Raw genomic sequence first — 16,201 nt, 5'->3', positions numbered from 1 at the left:
CGGTGTGTAAATGTCGTCACGAGAAAAAAAAACAAAGACGGCTGGGCGTGGTGCGGGCCACCCTTCCGCCCTCGAGTGCCGTGGCCGGCCCTCATGGGTACTCTCTAACAGCACTTGCCCCAATAGCGTGTTGAGGCTACACGGGGGTCCTTTGTCTCTGCACATGCGTACGTGCGCGCACGTGTACACACGCATCGCGTGTACACACATGCGACCCCACCACCCCGCCCCGCACTGATGAATGATTAAACGCGGCTCGTAATTGGTTCGGGGCGGGCCGAGACGAGAGATGGAGGAGGCGAGGGGGGAGGAGAGGGGAGAGGAGAGGGGGGAGAGGAGGGGAGAGGAGGCGAGGGGTAGGAGCGAGGAGAGCTCGGACCCTCAGCGCAGGAGGGGAGAGGTAGAACGAGGGGAGTAAGAGCGGAGGAACGGGAGCGCGGAGAGGAGGGCGAGGAGAGAGGAGAAAGGAGCGAAGAGGGAGGGGAGAGAGCGAGTCCCGAGGTAGAGAGAGAGGGGAGGGGGAGGGAGAGAGAGAGGGGAGGGGGGATATCCCCCGTGCCATCAGCTCATTCGCGAGGAGCAGGAGGAACCTTCCTCGTCTCTCCCCATCCCTCACCTCTCCTCACCTCGTCACCTTCTCGACTTAACCAGTGAGCGTTGGTGGCGAAGGGGGTCGCTCCCGGAACCCGCTGGGACTCTGCGCGGGGTCCACAGACAGGTACGGGGTACGCGTATGTGTGTGGGGGGGTGTGTGTGTGTGTGGGTGTGTGTGTGTACGTGTGTGGGTGTGTGGGTGGGTGTACGTGTGTGTGTGTGGGGTGTGTGTGGGTGGGTGTACGTGTGTGTGTGGGGTGTGTGTGGGTGGGTGTACGTGTGTGTGTGTGTGGGTGGGTGTACGTGTGTGTGTGTGGGTGGGTGTACGTGTGGGGAGTGGTAGTGTAGCGGTTAGCGCGCTGCGCTATGAACCTGGCGACCCAGGTTCGATTCCCGCTCACGGCTAACACCAGTGACGATTATCTGAACCGGTCCTGGGCCTCCCCTAGGTCGACTCAGCCTTAAATGAGTACCTGGTGCGGTGTGTAAACATCGCCACTGGGGAGACAAAGGCGGTCGGGCGTGGTGCTGGCCACCCACCCCCTCGTGTACCGTTCTGGCCTTCATAGGTGCTCGCTAACAGCACTTGCCCCTACAGTCTGTTAAGGCTATACGGGGGATCTTTGTGGGTGTACGTGTGTGTGTGTGCGTGTGGGGTGTGTGTGCTGTCGGTGTAGGATTAACCAGATCCATGACATCCGCGTGCGTGGGGCAGGTGCGGTTGTCGGTAAAATACACAGCCGTGGGGGTGCGTGTTCACGTGTGTGCGCGCGTGTTCACGTTCGTGCGCGTGTTCACGTTCGTGTGTGTGTTAACGTGCGCATGTGAGGGAACAGTTCGCGCAGCGGTTAGCGCACGTGGATTCGAATCTGGAGACCCGAGTTCGATTCCTGCTCACAGACCAACACCAGTGACGATCCTTGGCCTCCCCAAGGTCGACTCAGCCTCAAATTAATACCTAGGCAGACAAAGGCGGTCGCGAGTGGTGCTGGTCACCCACCTCCTCGTCTGCCGTGCCGGCCTTCATAGGTGCTCGCTAACAGCACTTGCCCCAACAGCCAGTTAAGGCTATACGGCGGAGGGTTTTTTTTGTAGTTGCATGTATAGGCGGTAACACCTCTGCAGGATTGACCCAGTTATGAGCCTCAAATATTGGGGGAAGTAGTCACCCGCTGAGGGTCTACCCTTGTAAGTGAGTGGCTGGCTTTGTTGTCATCTCTTGATAGCAGACGAAGAGCGATCCAGAGCCTGAGACCAGGTAAAGCGCTGACCAGAGATGACCTCCCAAGCGAAATGCTGAGGGAGTGTGGCGATTGTGTGTGTGGGTGGGTGATCGGGTGAATGAGTGGGTGGGTGAGTGAGTGAGTGAATGAGTAACTTGTGAATGAGGGGGTGAATGGGTAGGTGAGTTCAGTTCAGTTTATTTATTAGGTATAGCCCTGTGAGCCATGCGGCTCTTGAATCGGGTGCAACCGCAACAAACAAAAACGCGAACAAGAAACATCTCAAAGTGACTACGCGCACCAGAAAAATACAGGAAAAAACAGCAAAGTCTTCCAGAAAAAGCACCGTATATCAACGCTGTGTGCAAAAATCCCAGTGGTATGCAAGTCAAACAATAACAACCATAAGACCAAATTAGATTAAAGTTATCAGTCTCTGTACTACAACAAGCAAATATGGCCCACAGGACGGGTTTTGCAGGATTGGATGGGTGCCCTGGTGGCCCCATTTTGAAGAAGGGGGGCACGCTGATTGTAACAATTACAAGGGTATATCCCTCCTAAGTGTGAGGCCGCGAAAGGTACTGCCAAGGATTATTCAACACCACCTTGCCAGGCATGCTCAAGAGAGGTTTGCGGAGCCCCAATGTGGTTTCAGACTGGCGGTCTTGCACAAACACCATATTCAACAGCAGAGGTGTAGGGAATTTAAACATGACCTACATCTCTGCTGTATCGACGTGGGTGGGGCTTATTATACCATCAGTCGGCTCGGGTTATTCTTCGTGCTTTCCGTGTCCCTGACCCTCTGCTCACAATCATTAAGGTCCTTCATGATGGTGGGTAGCCCGGGCAAAGCTGCGTGGCCGGGAGTCGGAGCCATTCCCTATCCACCTTGGGTGCGACAGGGATGTCCTCTGGCCCTTACACGATTCAACACATTTTTTGTTAACGCTGAATAATGAATGCACTGTACGTGGCGATGAACGCGGGGCGGTGTGCGTGATAACACAGGCTGGCAGGGTGATGATGCTGTGGTGCATGGAGGTCGCTGAGTGGTGATGATGATGATGATTCAGAGAGGGGAGTAAACATTATATGATGCAGAATGGTGATGATAGAAGAGGCAGGGTGATGACCCTGGGTGATTAGTACAGGGTGCAGAACGACTAATGCAGGAGGCTGAGTCATGATGATGATGCAGGGAGCAGGGTGGTGTTGTTGAATGATGTATGCAGAGTGCTGAGTGGTGGATGTAGGATAATGAGTTATGAGTGCAGGGTGCTGAGTGGTGGACGCAGGATGCAGGGTGATGGATGCAGGTTGCTGAGTGATGGATGCAGGTTGCTGAGTCGGTAATAACCCCAGGCCACGCCCTGCCTCCACCTCATTCATTATTCATCCGGGCGCCAAGGGCGTTCAGGGCGACACATGGGCGGGGTGGGGGTTGGAAGGGAAAGGGGATAAGGCGGTGGGGGGGTGACCCCCACCGCTGCCCCCCCCCCCCCACTGCTAACCCCATGTCCATCAGCCCTGTCGATCCGTGGGCTCGCGGCGCTGGTTCTGAGCTCAGGCAAGCCAAGCAGAGCTGCCCGGGGGGCGAGGTGGCAGTACACCACGTGGGCTCGTGAGCGACTGGGCGCTGTCCGTGTCAGAGAGTTTTGACTCCTGAAAGCTCGGCAAGACGTTGAGCATGGTTGTTACTTGGGAGAATTCCTGCAGGGAATACCAGATGTTATAGGCTTGAGTTGCAAAGTGGCAACACATGCGATGTCAGTACAGCTATAAATGATTTAATCCATCTGTGCGGAGCTTTGAGAGTTACCCCTCGTATACAGCAGCGTGGCGCTGGGTTTTCTCCAGGTTCTCTGGTTTACACCACACGAAGTTAAAGTCACTACTCATGGAATCCATAGAGACCCATATGCTCGCACAGAGACTCATAGACTTGCACAGGGACCCAAATTCTACCACGGAGACCCATAGATTCATAGGCCCATAGACTCACAGAGACACATAAACTCACCTAGAGACACATAGACTCACACAGAGACACATAGACACACATAGAGACACACACTCACAAGGATACCCCAGACTCAACATAGAGACTCATACTCGCAGTGAGACCCACACTCAATAGCATAATTCATGGCCAAACATCCCAATGTATCAGCACCCTCCTGAAAACGAGTCTTGAGTTTGGGTCAGGCTTTCCGTGTAAACAGAGGATCCGTTTTACGTTCATGTCCATGTGTTCACGTGTGTATATGTACACGTGTTCAATGTACGCGTGTATCTATGTGCCTTGTAGGGGCATTCATGTATGTACACATGACCACGTGTGTTGTTCATGCCTTCGTGTACACGTGTGTGTTCGTGTGTGTTTTCATGCGTGTGTACACACGTGCGTGAGGAGCGGTGGCGCAGTTGTTAGCGCAACGAACCCGACGACCCGAGTTCGATTCCCGCTCACAGAGCAAATACTGTAATAGTGGTGAATATCTGAACAGGTCATGTGCCTCCCCTATGTCGACTCAGCCTTAAATGAGTACCTGGTGCGATGTGGAAACTAGAGAAAGGCGGCCGGCGTGTGCCGTGCCAGATATCAAAGGTGCTGGCTAGCAACACTTGCCCCAGTAATCTGTTGCAGGCTATACGGGAGTCTTTGTCTTTGTGCACGCCAGTGCCCGCGTCTGTATTCATGATTATTTCGGATCGATCCAGTGATGGATGCGAGGGGCGGAGTTGGCGGGGGGGTCCGGCGAGGGGGCACGTGGGTGGGTGGGGGCTAACGGTGATTGTGAGTGGGTGAGTGTAAGGGTGGGGAGGGGTGATAGTGTATGGGTGAGCGATGGTGAGTATGGGGTGAGTAATGGTGAGTGTAAGGATGAGTCATGGTGAGTGTGGGGATGAGCGATGGTGAGTGTAAGGGTATGAATGAGTTTAGGGGTGAGGGTAAGAGTGTGTGATTGACGAGCTGAGAGTAATTGTGAGTGTGAGGGTGAGTAATGGTGAGTGTGGGGGTGAGTCATGGTGAGTGTGGGGGTTAGTGTGGGGTGAGTAATGGTGAGTCTGGGGGTGAGTAATGGTGAGTGTGGGGGTGAGTAATGGTGAGTGTGGGGGTGAGTCATGGTGAGTGTGGGGGTGAGTCATGGTGAGTGTGGGGGTGAGTCATGGTGATTGTGGGGGTGAGTCATGGTGAGTGTGGGGGTGAGTCATGGTGAGTGTGGGGGTGAGTCATGGTGAGTGTGGGGGTGAGTCATGGTGAGTGTGGGGGTGAGTCATGGTGAGTGTGGGGGTGAGTGTGAGTCATGGTGAGTGTGGGGGTGAGTAATGGTGAGTGTGGGGGTGAGTAATGGTGAGTGTGGGGGTTAGTCATGGTGAGTGTGGGGGTGAGTAACGGTGAGTGTGGGGGTGAGTAATGGTGAGTGTGGGGGTGAGTAATGGTGAGTGTGGGGGTGAGTAATGGTGAGTGTGGGGGTGAGTCATGGTGAGTGTGGGGGTGAGTAATGGTGAGTGTGGGGGTGAGTAATGGTGAGTGTGGGGGTGAGTAACGGTGAGTGTGGGGGTGAGTAATGGTGAGTGTGGGGGTGAGTCATGGTGAGTGTGGGGGTGAGTAATGGTGAGTGTGGGGGTGAGTCATGGTGAGTGTGGGGGTGAGTAATGGTGAGTGTGGGGGTGAGTAATGGTGAGTGTGGGGGTGAGTCATGGTGAGTGTGGGGGTGAGTAATGGTGAGTGTGGGGGTGAGTAATGGTGAGTGTAGGGGTGAGTAATGGTGAGTGTGGGGGTGAGTCATGGTGAGTGTGGGGGTGAGTCATGGTGAGTGTGGGGGTGAGTAATGGTGAGTGTGGGGGTGAGTAATGGTGAGTGTGGGGGTGAGTCATGGTGAGTGTGGGGGTGAGTAATGGTGAGTGTGGGGGTGAGTAATGGTGAGTGTGGGGGTGAGTCATGGTGAGTGTGGGGGTGAGTCATGGTGAGTGTGGGGGTGAGTAATGGTGAGTGTGGGGGTGAGTAATGGTGAGTGTGGGGGTGAGTCATGGTGAATGTGGGGGTGAGTAATGGTGAGTGTGGGGGTGAGTAATGGTGAGTGTGGGGGTGAGTAATGGTGAGTGTGGGGGTGAGTAATGGTGAGTGTGGGGGTGAGTCATGGTGAGTGTGGGGGTGAGTCATGGTGAGTGTGGGGGTGAGTAATGGTGAGTGTGGGGGTGAGTCATGGTGAGTGTGGGGGTGAGTAATGGTGAGTGTAGGGGTGAGTAATGGTGAGTGTGGGGGTGAGTAATGGTGAGTGTGGGGGTGAGTCATGGTGAGTGTGGGGGTGAGTCATGGTGAGTGTGGGGGTGAGTCATGGTGAGTGTGGGGGTGAGTAATGGTGAGTGTGGGGGTGAGTAATGGTGAGTGTGGGGGTGAGTCATGGTGAGTGTGGGGGTGAGTAATGGTGAGTGTGGGGGTGAGTAATGGTGAGTGTGGGGGTGAGTAATGGTGAGTGTGGGGGTGAGTAATGGTGAGTGTGGGGTTGAGTCAGGGTGAGTGTGGGGGTGAGTAATGGTGAGTGTAGGGGTGAGTAATGGTGAGTGTGGGGGTGAGTCATGGTGAGTGTGGGGGTGAGTCATGGTGAGTGTGGGGGTGAGTAATGGTGAGTGTGGGGGTGAGTAATGGAGAGTGTGGGGGTGAGTCATGGTGAGTGTGGGGGTGAGTAATGGTGAGTGTGGGGGTGAGTAATGGTGAGTGTGGGGGTGAGTCATGGTGAGTGTGGGGGTGAGTCATGGTGAGTGTGGGGGTGAGTAATGGTGAGTGTGGGGGTGAGTAATGGTGAGTGTGGGGGTGAGTCATGGTGAGTGTGGGGGTCAGTAATGGTGAGTGTGGGGGTGAGTAACGGTGAGTGTGGGGGTGAGTAACGGTGAGTGTGGCGGTGAGTCATGGTGAGTGTGGGGGTGAGTAATGGTGAGTGTGGGGGTGAGTAATGGTGAGTGTGGGGGTGAGTGGGGGTGAGTGTGGGGGTGAGTAATGGTGAGTGTGGGGGTGAGTAATGGTGAGTGTGGGGGTGAGTGGGGGTGAGTGTGGGGGTGAGTCATGGTGAGTGTGGGGGTGAGTAATGGTGAGTGTGGGGGTGAGTAATGGTGAGTGTGGGGGTGAGTGGGGGTGAGTGTGGGGGTGAGTAATGGTGAGTGTGGGAGTGAGTAATGGTGAGTGTGGGGGTGAGTAATGGTGAGTGTGAGTAATGGTGAGTGGGGGTGAGTGTGGGGGTGAGTCATGGTGAGTGTGGGGGTGAGTAATGGTGAGTGTGGGGGTGAGTCATGGTGAGTGTGGGGGTGAGTAATGGTGAGTGTGGGGGTGAGTAATGGTGAGTGTAGGGGTGAGTAATGGTGAGTGTGGGGGTGAGTCATGGTGAGTGTGGGGGTGAGTCATGGTGAGTGTGGGGGTGAGTAATGGTGAGTGTGGGGGTGAGTAATGGTGAGTGTGGGGGTGAGTAATGGTGAGTGTGGGGGTGAGTCATGGTGAGTGTGGGGGTGAGTAATGGTGAGTGTGGGGGTGAGTAATGGTGAGTGTGGGGGTGAGTCATGGTGAGTGTGGGGGTGAGTCATGGTGAGTGTGGGGGTGAGTAATGGTGAGTGTGGGGGTGTGTAATGGTGAATGTGGGGGTGAGTAATGGTGAGTGTGGGGGTGAGTAATGGTGAGTGTGGGGGTGAGTAATGGTGAGTGTGGGGGTGAGTAATGGTGAGTGTGGGGGTGAGTCATGGTGAGTGTGGGGGTGAGTAATGGTGAGTGTGAGGGTGAGTCATGGTGAGTGTGGGGGTGAGTAATGGTGAGTGTAGGGGTGAGTAATGGTGAGTGTGGGGGTGAGTCATGGTGAGTGTGGGGGTGAGTCATGGTGAGTGTGGGGGTGAGTAATGGTGAGTGTGGGGGTGAGTAATGGTGAGTGTGGGGGTGAGTCATGGTGAGTGTGGGGGTGAGTAATGGTGAGTGTGGGGGTGAGTAATGGTGAGTGTGGGGGTGAGTAATGGTGAGTGTGGGGGTGAGTAATGGTGAGTGTGGGGGTGAGTAATGGTGAGTGTAGGGGTGAGTAATGGTGAGTGTGGGGGTGAGTCATGGTGAGTGTGGGGGTGAGTCATGGTGAGTGTGGGGGTGAGTAATGGTGAGTGTGGGGGTGAGTAATGGAGAGTGTGGGGGTGAGTCATGGTGAGTGTGGGGGTGAGTAATGGTGAGTGTGGGGGTGAGTAATGGTGAGTGTGGGGGTGAGTCATGGTGAGTGTGGGGGTCAGTAATGGTGAGTGTGGGGGTGAGTAACGGTGAGTGTGGGGGTGAGTAACGGTGAGTGTGGCGGTGAGTCATGGTGAGTGTGGGGGTGAGTAATGGTGAGTGTGGGGGTGAGTAATGGTGAGTGTGGGGGTGAGTGGGGGTGAGTGTGGGGGTGAGTCATGGTGAGTGTGGGGGTGAGTAATGGTGAGTGTGGGGGTGAGTAATGGTGAGTGTGGGGGTGAGTCATGGTGAGTGTGGGGGTGAGTAATGGTGAGTGTGGGGGTGAGTAATGGTGAGTGTGGGGGTGAGTGGGGGTGAGTGTGGGGGTGAGTAATGGTGAGTGTGGGGGTGAGTAATGGTGAGTGTGGGGGTGAGTAATGGTGAGTGTGGGGGTGAGTGGGGGTGAGTGTGGGGGTGAGTCATGGTGAGTTGTTTCCTGCAGGTGCCACTGGACTCGATGGGGCTCCCGCCCCCCCTCCTCCTGTGGCTGCTGCCCGCGGGGGCGCTGCTGCTGCTGCTGCCCCCCCCGCGGGGAGGTGAGGGGAGGGGCTCCTTCCCCCGCGACGTGGAGGCGATCTCCCTGGTGGAGGCTTCGTGTGAGTGGGGTGACCTCCCCCACATGTACAACGTGGTGTGTGTGGTGTGTGTGTGTACTGTGTGTGTACTGTGTGTGTGGTGTGTGTGTACTGCGTGTGTGGTGTGTGTACTGTGTGTGTGTGTACTGCGTGTGTGTACTGTGTGTGTGTGTACTGTGTGTGTGTACTGTGTATTTTGTGTGTGTGTACTGTGTGTGTGGTGTGTGTGTGGTGTGTGTGTACTGTGTGGTGTGTGTACTGTGTGTGTGGTGTGTGTGTGTGTACTGTGTGTGTGTACTGCGTGTGTGTACTGTGTGTGTGGTGTGTGTGGGGTGTGTGTGTACTGTGTGTGTACTGCGTGTGTGTACTGTGTGTGTGGTGTGTGTGTACTGTGTGTGTGGTGTGTGTCTACTGTGTGTGTACTGTGTGGTGTGTACTGTGTGTGTGTGTACTGTGTGTGTGGTGTGTGGTGTGTGTGTGGTGTGTGTGGTGTGTACTGTGTGGTGGGTACTGTGTGGTGGGTACTGTGTGGTGGGTACTGTGTGTGGTGTGGTGTGTGCTGTGTGTGTGTGTGCTGTGTGTGTGTGTACTGTGTGTGTACTGTGCGTGTGTGTGTACTGTGTGGTGTGTGTGTACTGTGTGTGTACTGTGTGGCGTGTACTGTGTGGTGTGTACTGTGTGTGTGGCGTGTGTGGTGTGTACTGTAGGTGTGTACTGTGTGTGGTGTGTACTGTGTGTGTGTACTGTGTGTGTGTGCTGTGTGTGTACTGTGTAGTCTGTGTGTACTGTGTGTGTACTGTGCGTGTGTGTGTACTGTGTGGTGTGTGTGTACTGTGTGTGTACTGTGTGGTGTGTACTGTGTGTGTGGTGTGTGTGGTGTGTACTGTGTGTGTGGTGTGTGTGGTGTGTACTGTAGGTGTGTACTGTGTGTGGTGTGGTGTGTACTGTGTGTGTGTACTGTGTGTGGTGTGGTGTGTACTGTGTGTGTACTGTGTGTGTGTGTGCTGTGTGTGTGCTGTGTGTGTACTGTGTAGTGTGTGTGTACTGTGTGTGTACTGTGCGTGTGTGTGTACTGTGTGGTGTGTGTGTACTGTGTGGTGTGTGTGTACTGTGTGTGTACTGTGTGGTGTGTACTGTGTGGTGTGTACTGTGTGGTGTGTACTGTGTGTGTGGTGTGTGTGGTGTGTACTGTAGGTGTGTACTGTGTGTGTGTAGTGTGTGTGCTGTGTTTGTACTGTGTAGTATGTGTGTACTGTGCGTGTGTGTACTGTGTGTGTACTGTGCGTGTGTGTGTACTGTGTGTGTACTGTGCGTGTGTGTGTACCGTGTGTGCACTGTGTGTGTGCTGTGTGTACTGTGTGGTGTGTACTGTGTGGTGTGTGTACTGTGTGTGTGTGCTGTGTGTGTACTGTGTGGTGTGTGTGTACTGTGTGTGTGTGGTGTGTGTGTACTGTGTGTGAGTGGTGTGTGTACTGCGTGTGTGTGCAATGTGTGAGTGGTTTGTGTACTGTGTGTGTGGTGTGTGTGTACTGTGTGTACTGTGTGTGTGGTGTGTGTGTACTGTGTGTGTGGTGTGTGTGTACTGTGTGTGTGGTGTGTGTACTGTGTGTGAGTGGTGTGTGTACTGCGTGTGTGTGCAATGTGTGAGTGGTGTGTGTACTGTGTGTGTACTGTGTGTGGTGTGTGTGTACTGTGTGTACTGTGTGTGTGGTGTGTGTACTGTGTGTATACTGTGTGTGTGGTGTGTGTACTGTGTGTGTGGTGTGATGTGTGTACGGTGTGTGTGGTGTGGTGTGTGTGCACTGTGTGTGTGGTGTGTGTGTGTGTACTGTGTGTGTACTGTGTGTGATGTGGGTACTGTGTGCGTACTGTGTGTGTTTGTGTACTGTGTGTACTGTGTGTGTACTGTGTGTACTGTGTGTGTGATGTGTGTACTGTATGTGTACTGTGTGTGTGATGTGTGTACTGTGTGATGTGTGTCCTGTGTGTGTAATGTGTGTGTGTACTGTGTGTGATGTGTGTACAGTATGTGTCCTGTGTGTGAGGTGTGTCCTGTGTGTGTAATGTGTGTGTGTGTACTGCGTGTGTACTGTGTGTGTGTACTGTGTGTGATGTGTGTACTGTGTGTGTGTGATGTGTGTACTGTATGTGTACTGTGTGTGTGATGTGTACTGTGTGATGTGTGTCCTGTGTGTGTAATATGTGTGTGTACTGCGTGTGTACTGTGTGTGTGTACTGTGATGTGTGCACTGTGTGTGTGATGTGTGTACTGTGTGTGTGTGTGTACTGCGCAGACACGGCGCGGCACCCGGTGTTCGTGGGGGGCCCAGCCCCGGGGGTATCGACCCCGGAGGGGGGCGGCGCTCCCCCCTCGCTTCACTTGCAGCTGATGGCGCAGGTGGGGAGGGAGCTCCTCCTAGGTGGCAGGTGGGGACCCGAGCCCCGCCCCTCATCCCCCACAGAGCCCCGCCCCTCACCCCCCCACAGAGCCCCGCCCCTCACACCCCTTAAAGCCCCGCCCCTCACCCCCCAGCCTCGCCCCTCACACTCCCACAGAGCCCCACCCCTCTTTCCATCTCAAGGTTCCATCTCCACGCGCCCCCGTCTCCTTTCATTTTCAAATTACAACCTGTTTTGTTTTATTTCGATTTAAAGCTTTCGTGACTGCAGGGATTCATCTTCTTGATTCTTTCGGTAAAGTCACGTAGAATGGGAATAATAAAATAATAAAATAAAGCATAATTAAATAATTCTCACGGCGTTTCGGCCACAACGCAAGCAGCCGTCCTCAGGTAAAGACCAGGTCTGTCGGGGAGACAGCGTCTGAATGAAACAGCACCATGCTTGGAGCGTATATTTAAGCTGAGTTGGAAGGGGGGGAAGGGCGCCTTGACAAAATAATTTGCATTTCAAGAGGAATTTAGCATATTTATGGGAAATGCAGGTATGTGATTAGTACTACTTATGCCCGTGCATTATGCAGGATTAGCAGCATCAAAGGGAGGGGATATAGGAAATGCAGGTATGTGATTAGTACTACTTATGCCCGTGCATTATGCAGGATTAGCAGCATCAAAGGGAGGGGATATAGGAAATGCAGGTATGTGATTAGTACTACTTATGCCCGTGCATTATACAGGATTAGCAGCATCAAAGGGAGGGGATAGGGGTAGCATTAATAAAGGGAAGGAGTGTTAATAGTATGTAGCTGCAGTAACTGACCTGGTATCGACAATCAAGGGGATTTCCCTGTCTCCAGACGACCTGCTTGTCAGTTTTGATGTGGTTTCCTTATTCACCAAAGTTCCTGTACCTGACACCATCGCAATCATTGAAGACTTGGTTCATCAAGGACTGAATACTGGGGTACCCCCCCTGGTGAGACACTGCTTAACCAATACATACTTCACCTGGAATGGAACTTTCTACAAACAAACTGAGGGCACCCCAATGGGCTCCCCCCTATCTCCGGTTGTAGCCAAGGTTTTCATGGAGAAATTTGAGACTGACGCCATCCAGACTGCCACTCTACGCCCGACCTTATGGAAGAGGTACCTAGATGACACTTTTGTCATCTGGCCACATGGCCGGCCTGCTCTAGACCAATTTCTCGACCACATCAATTCCATACACCCAGCCATCAGATTCACCATGGAAGTCGAAAAAGATGGCAAGCTACCCTTTTTGGATGTCCTAATTAAAAGGAGACCTGATGGTTCAATGAGCCACTCTGTCTACATGAAAGCCACCCATACGGATGCTTACCTAAAACGGATTCCGACCACCATCCATCCCAGAAGAATTCCCTCATCAAGACTCTATACCATAGAGCCCAATGCATCTCCGACCAGGAACACATTGCCAGTGAACTCAAACACGTACGCCAAGCTCTTAAGGCTAATGGTTACTCCGACTACACAATCCGCAAAGCCATCACTCCAACCATCAAGAAGGATCCTGTTGAGGAGCCATTCAAGACCATCACATTACCCTACATTGCTGGGGTCACAAAAAAGATCTACAAAATCCTGATAAAACACAAGATCCAGGTCCGATTCAACACAGTACATAAAATCCGTGATCTGGTCCCGTCTGTAAAAGACGTGGTTCCAGACATACAGTACCCTGGCGTCTACAAACTAAGTTTCCTCTGTGGTAGCAGTTACATTGGAGAAACCAAACGACATGTCTCGGACCGCATCCGTGAACATAAAGCAAATTTGAAACACGGTAGGACAAACATCTCAGCCGTGGCAGATCACTGTTACAATTCAGTGGGCTCACATGATATTGACTTCTCCAAGACAGAGGTTCTCTGCAAGCCATCTGGCTACCATGAGAGATTCGTTCATGAGGCGATCCACATTTACAAACACAGAGACAATTTCAACCGAGAAGATGGATTCTGGCTTAGCAATCATTGGAAGGACGTAATAAACCATTTCGGATCTTAACTGATTGTGTTCACGTTTACGGTGACTTTCAGACCGCGTTCCACTCACTGGCATTGTATTCTCCACAGGGAATGGATTCTTTGCTCCGCTGCAAGTTTCCTCTACTACTCCCCCATTGACATATTTCGTTGCTTCCTCTTAGTATCTTTCACACGACGGTCAATGGTACAGTGTATAATAATAAATAGTATAAAATGTATATGCTTAATACAATGTACAAAGTAATATATAGTATCGTAATTGTATAGTGAATATACAGCAGTGTGATATACATTAGGGTGGGTAGAATAATATATAGTGTAATATTACAATGTGTGGTTTATAGAAATACAGTATATAATTTAATGTTGGGTTTGTCTATGGCAGTATATAGTACGGTGTAGACTCGTGTGATGTAAGAGAATAAAGTTTAGATGGAAGCATATTATATTTTTTGCGACGTAGAATTGTAATGTATTACTTACTGCTAGTAACTCAGCTTATTGTAGAGTATATTTAGTATACTGATGATACTATGTAGTTTATACTTTAATTGTTTACGTGGTGGTTTTAGTTACTGCAGCTACATACTATTAACACTCCTTCCCTTTATTAATGCTACCCCTATCCCCTCCCTTTGATGCTGCTAATCCTGCATAATGCACGGGCATAAGTAGTACTAATCACATACCTGCATTTCCCATATCCCCTTCCTTTGATGCTGCTAATCCTGCATAATGCACGGGCATAAGTAGTACTATTCACATACCTGCATTTCCCATAAATATTCTAAATTCCTCTTGATATGCAAATTCTTTTGTCAAGGCGCCCTTCCAACCCAGCTTAAATATACGCTCCAAGCATGGTGCTGTTTCATTCAGACGCTGTCTCCCCGACAGACCTGGTCTTCACCTGAGGACGGCTGCTTGCGTTGTGGCCGAAACGTCGTGAGAATTATTTTATTATGTTTTATTTTATTATTTTATTATTCCCATTCTACGTGACTTTACCGAAAGAACCAAGAAGATGAACCTGTTTTGTGTTCACGTGGTTGTGTTCACCCGGTTGAGATCACGTGGTTGTGTTCACCTGATTGAGATCACGTGGTTGTGTTAACGTGGTTGTGTTCACGTGGTTGGGTTCACCTGGTTGTGTTCACCTGGTTGAGATCACGTGGTTGTGTTCACGTGGTTGTGTTCACGTGGTTGTGTTCACGTGGTTGTGTTCACGTGGTTGTGTTCACGTGGTTGGGTTCACCTGGTTGGGTTCACCTGGTTGGGTTCACCTGGTTGAGATCACGTGGTTGTGTTCACCTGGTTGAAATCACGTGGTTGTGTTCACTTGATTGTGTCTCGCAGGGATCACGTGGTTGGGTTCACCTGGTTGAGATCACGTGGTTGTGTCTCGCAGGGATCACGTGGTTGGGTTCACCTGGTTGTGTTCACCTGGTTGTATCTCGCAGGGATCACGTGGTTGTGTTCACCTGGTTGTGTTCACCGGGTTGTGTCTCGCAGGGATCACGTGTACAGCCTGGATCTGGACGCGCGGCACGGACCAGAAATCGGGTTCAGCAAAGTGAGGGGCGGGGGCGGGGTATGAGCGGGGGGGGGGGTGTTCATGAGCGTGTGAGCGTGCTGGGGAGTTCTTGGAGTGATGGAGTGAGAGTGTGTGAGAAAGCGTGGAGAGTGTGAATGAGTGAGAGTCCGAGTGAGGGTGAGAATGAGTGAGTGTGCGAGTGAGGGTGAGAATGAGTGAGTGGGAGTGAATGACTGAGTGTGAGTGTGTGAGGGGTGTGGGTCTCAACACGCCCTCCCCGTGTCACACAGAGACTCGTATGGAGAGCAAGCGTCGACGAGCAGCGGCCGTGCGCGTGGAAGGGGAAGAGAGCGGTGAGCAGAGAGAGTGTGGTGAGAGTGTGGTGAGAGTGTGGTGAGAGTGTGGTGAGAGAGAGACTTCGACGAGTGGAGCCCCAGGGACCATGGCCATACCAGCAGCACAGTAATGACCCCCTGCGTGAGTCTACGAGTCTCTGTGTGAGTCTGAGTCTCTGCGTGGGTCTACGCCACACGGTCGTGACCCACTGTCACCTCACGAACTGCTCCCCCCAACTTCAACCCTTCGCCCTCCCCCTAATCCCACCCCGCCTCTCCAATCTCCCCCTGCTCACAGCGCGACTGCTTCAACTACATCAAAGTGCTGCTGCTCCGCCCGAGGAGCGGGGAGGGGCAGGGGGCCACCCTCTTCATCTGTGGCACCAACGCCTTCAACCCCACGTGTCGCGACTATGAGGTGACTGTCATTCCTTCATTCCTTCCACGAGTACATCGTCCCGTCAGTCATTCGTGCCATCAATCATTCCCTCATTCATTCATTGAAGCGACAGACCTCGCGGCCGCTGGGGCTTCGCGGCCACGATTCTCCCAGGACCCCGAGTTGCCCACCGGATAAGGGAGGATCCCAGCACCCTCACGGCAGCAACACCACCCCCCGCACACAAACGAACACACACACCAACAAAGACGAAGAGCCCCCCCCCCCCGTGTAGCTTGTTAGCGAGCACCTATGAAGGCTGGCAATAGTACATGAAGGGGTGGGTGGCCAGCACCACACTCGGCCGCCTTTGTCTCCTCAGTGGCCATGTTTACACACCGAACCAGGTATGAATTTGAGCCTGAGTCGACCTAGGGGAGGCCCAGCACTGGTTCAGATAATCGTCACTGGTGTCGGCCATTAGCGGTAATCGAACTCGGATTTCCGGGTTCATAGCACAGAGCACTAACCACTGCCCCCCACACACCAACATACACACCCCAACACCAATATATACACACACACACACCAACACACGCAACACACACAACACACACACACACAAATATACACACACACACCAACACACACCAACACACACCAACACACACCAACACATACACACCAAAACCAATATATACACACACACACCAACACCAATATACACATACGCAACACACACACACCAACACACATCAACACCAATATACACACACCAACACCAATATACACACACACCAACACACACGCAACACACACACCAACATATACACCCCAACATACACACCAAGACCAATATATACACACACACACCAACACACACAC

At 52.6% G+C, this 16,201-nt stretch overlaps 1 protein-coding gene across 1 annotated transcript in view; it reads left to right on the top strand.

Moving 5' to 3' along the window:
- The first annotated feature begins 344 nt into the window (after positions 1-344).
- LOC144935370 (semaphorin-6B-like) overlaps positions 345-16,201 on the top strand; it is a 35,382-nt gene continuing 19,525 nt past the window's right edge. The window contains exons 1-6 of the mRNA XM_078861942.1: positions 345-718; positions 8,501-8,654; positions 10,928-11,060; positions 14,581-14,641; positions 14,893-14,955; positions 15,236-15,355. Of these exons, the coding sequence (XP_078718068.1) occupies positions 8,516-8,654; positions 10,928-11,060; positions 14,581-14,641; positions 14,893-14,955; positions 15,236-15,355 (516 nt within the window). The 5' untranslated portion in view covers positions 345-718; positions 8,501-8,515. The remainder of the gene's footprint in view (positions 719-8,500; positions 8,655-10,927; positions 11,061-14,580; positions 14,642-14,892; positions 14,956-15,235; positions 15,356-16,201) is intronic.

The sequence above is a fragment of the Lampetra fluviatilis genome, chromosome 13 (assembly GCF_964198595.1).
Source record: "Lampetra fluviatilis chromosome 13, kcLamFluv1.1, whole genome shotgun sequence".
Classification (NCBI taxonomy): Eukaryota; Metazoa; Chordata; class Hyperoartia; order Petromyzontiformes; family Petromyzontidae; genus Lampetra; species Lampetra fluviatilis.
The sequence above is the reverse complement of the archived record's forward strand: the minus strand, read 5'-3'. Positions and strand labels throughout refer to the sequence as shown.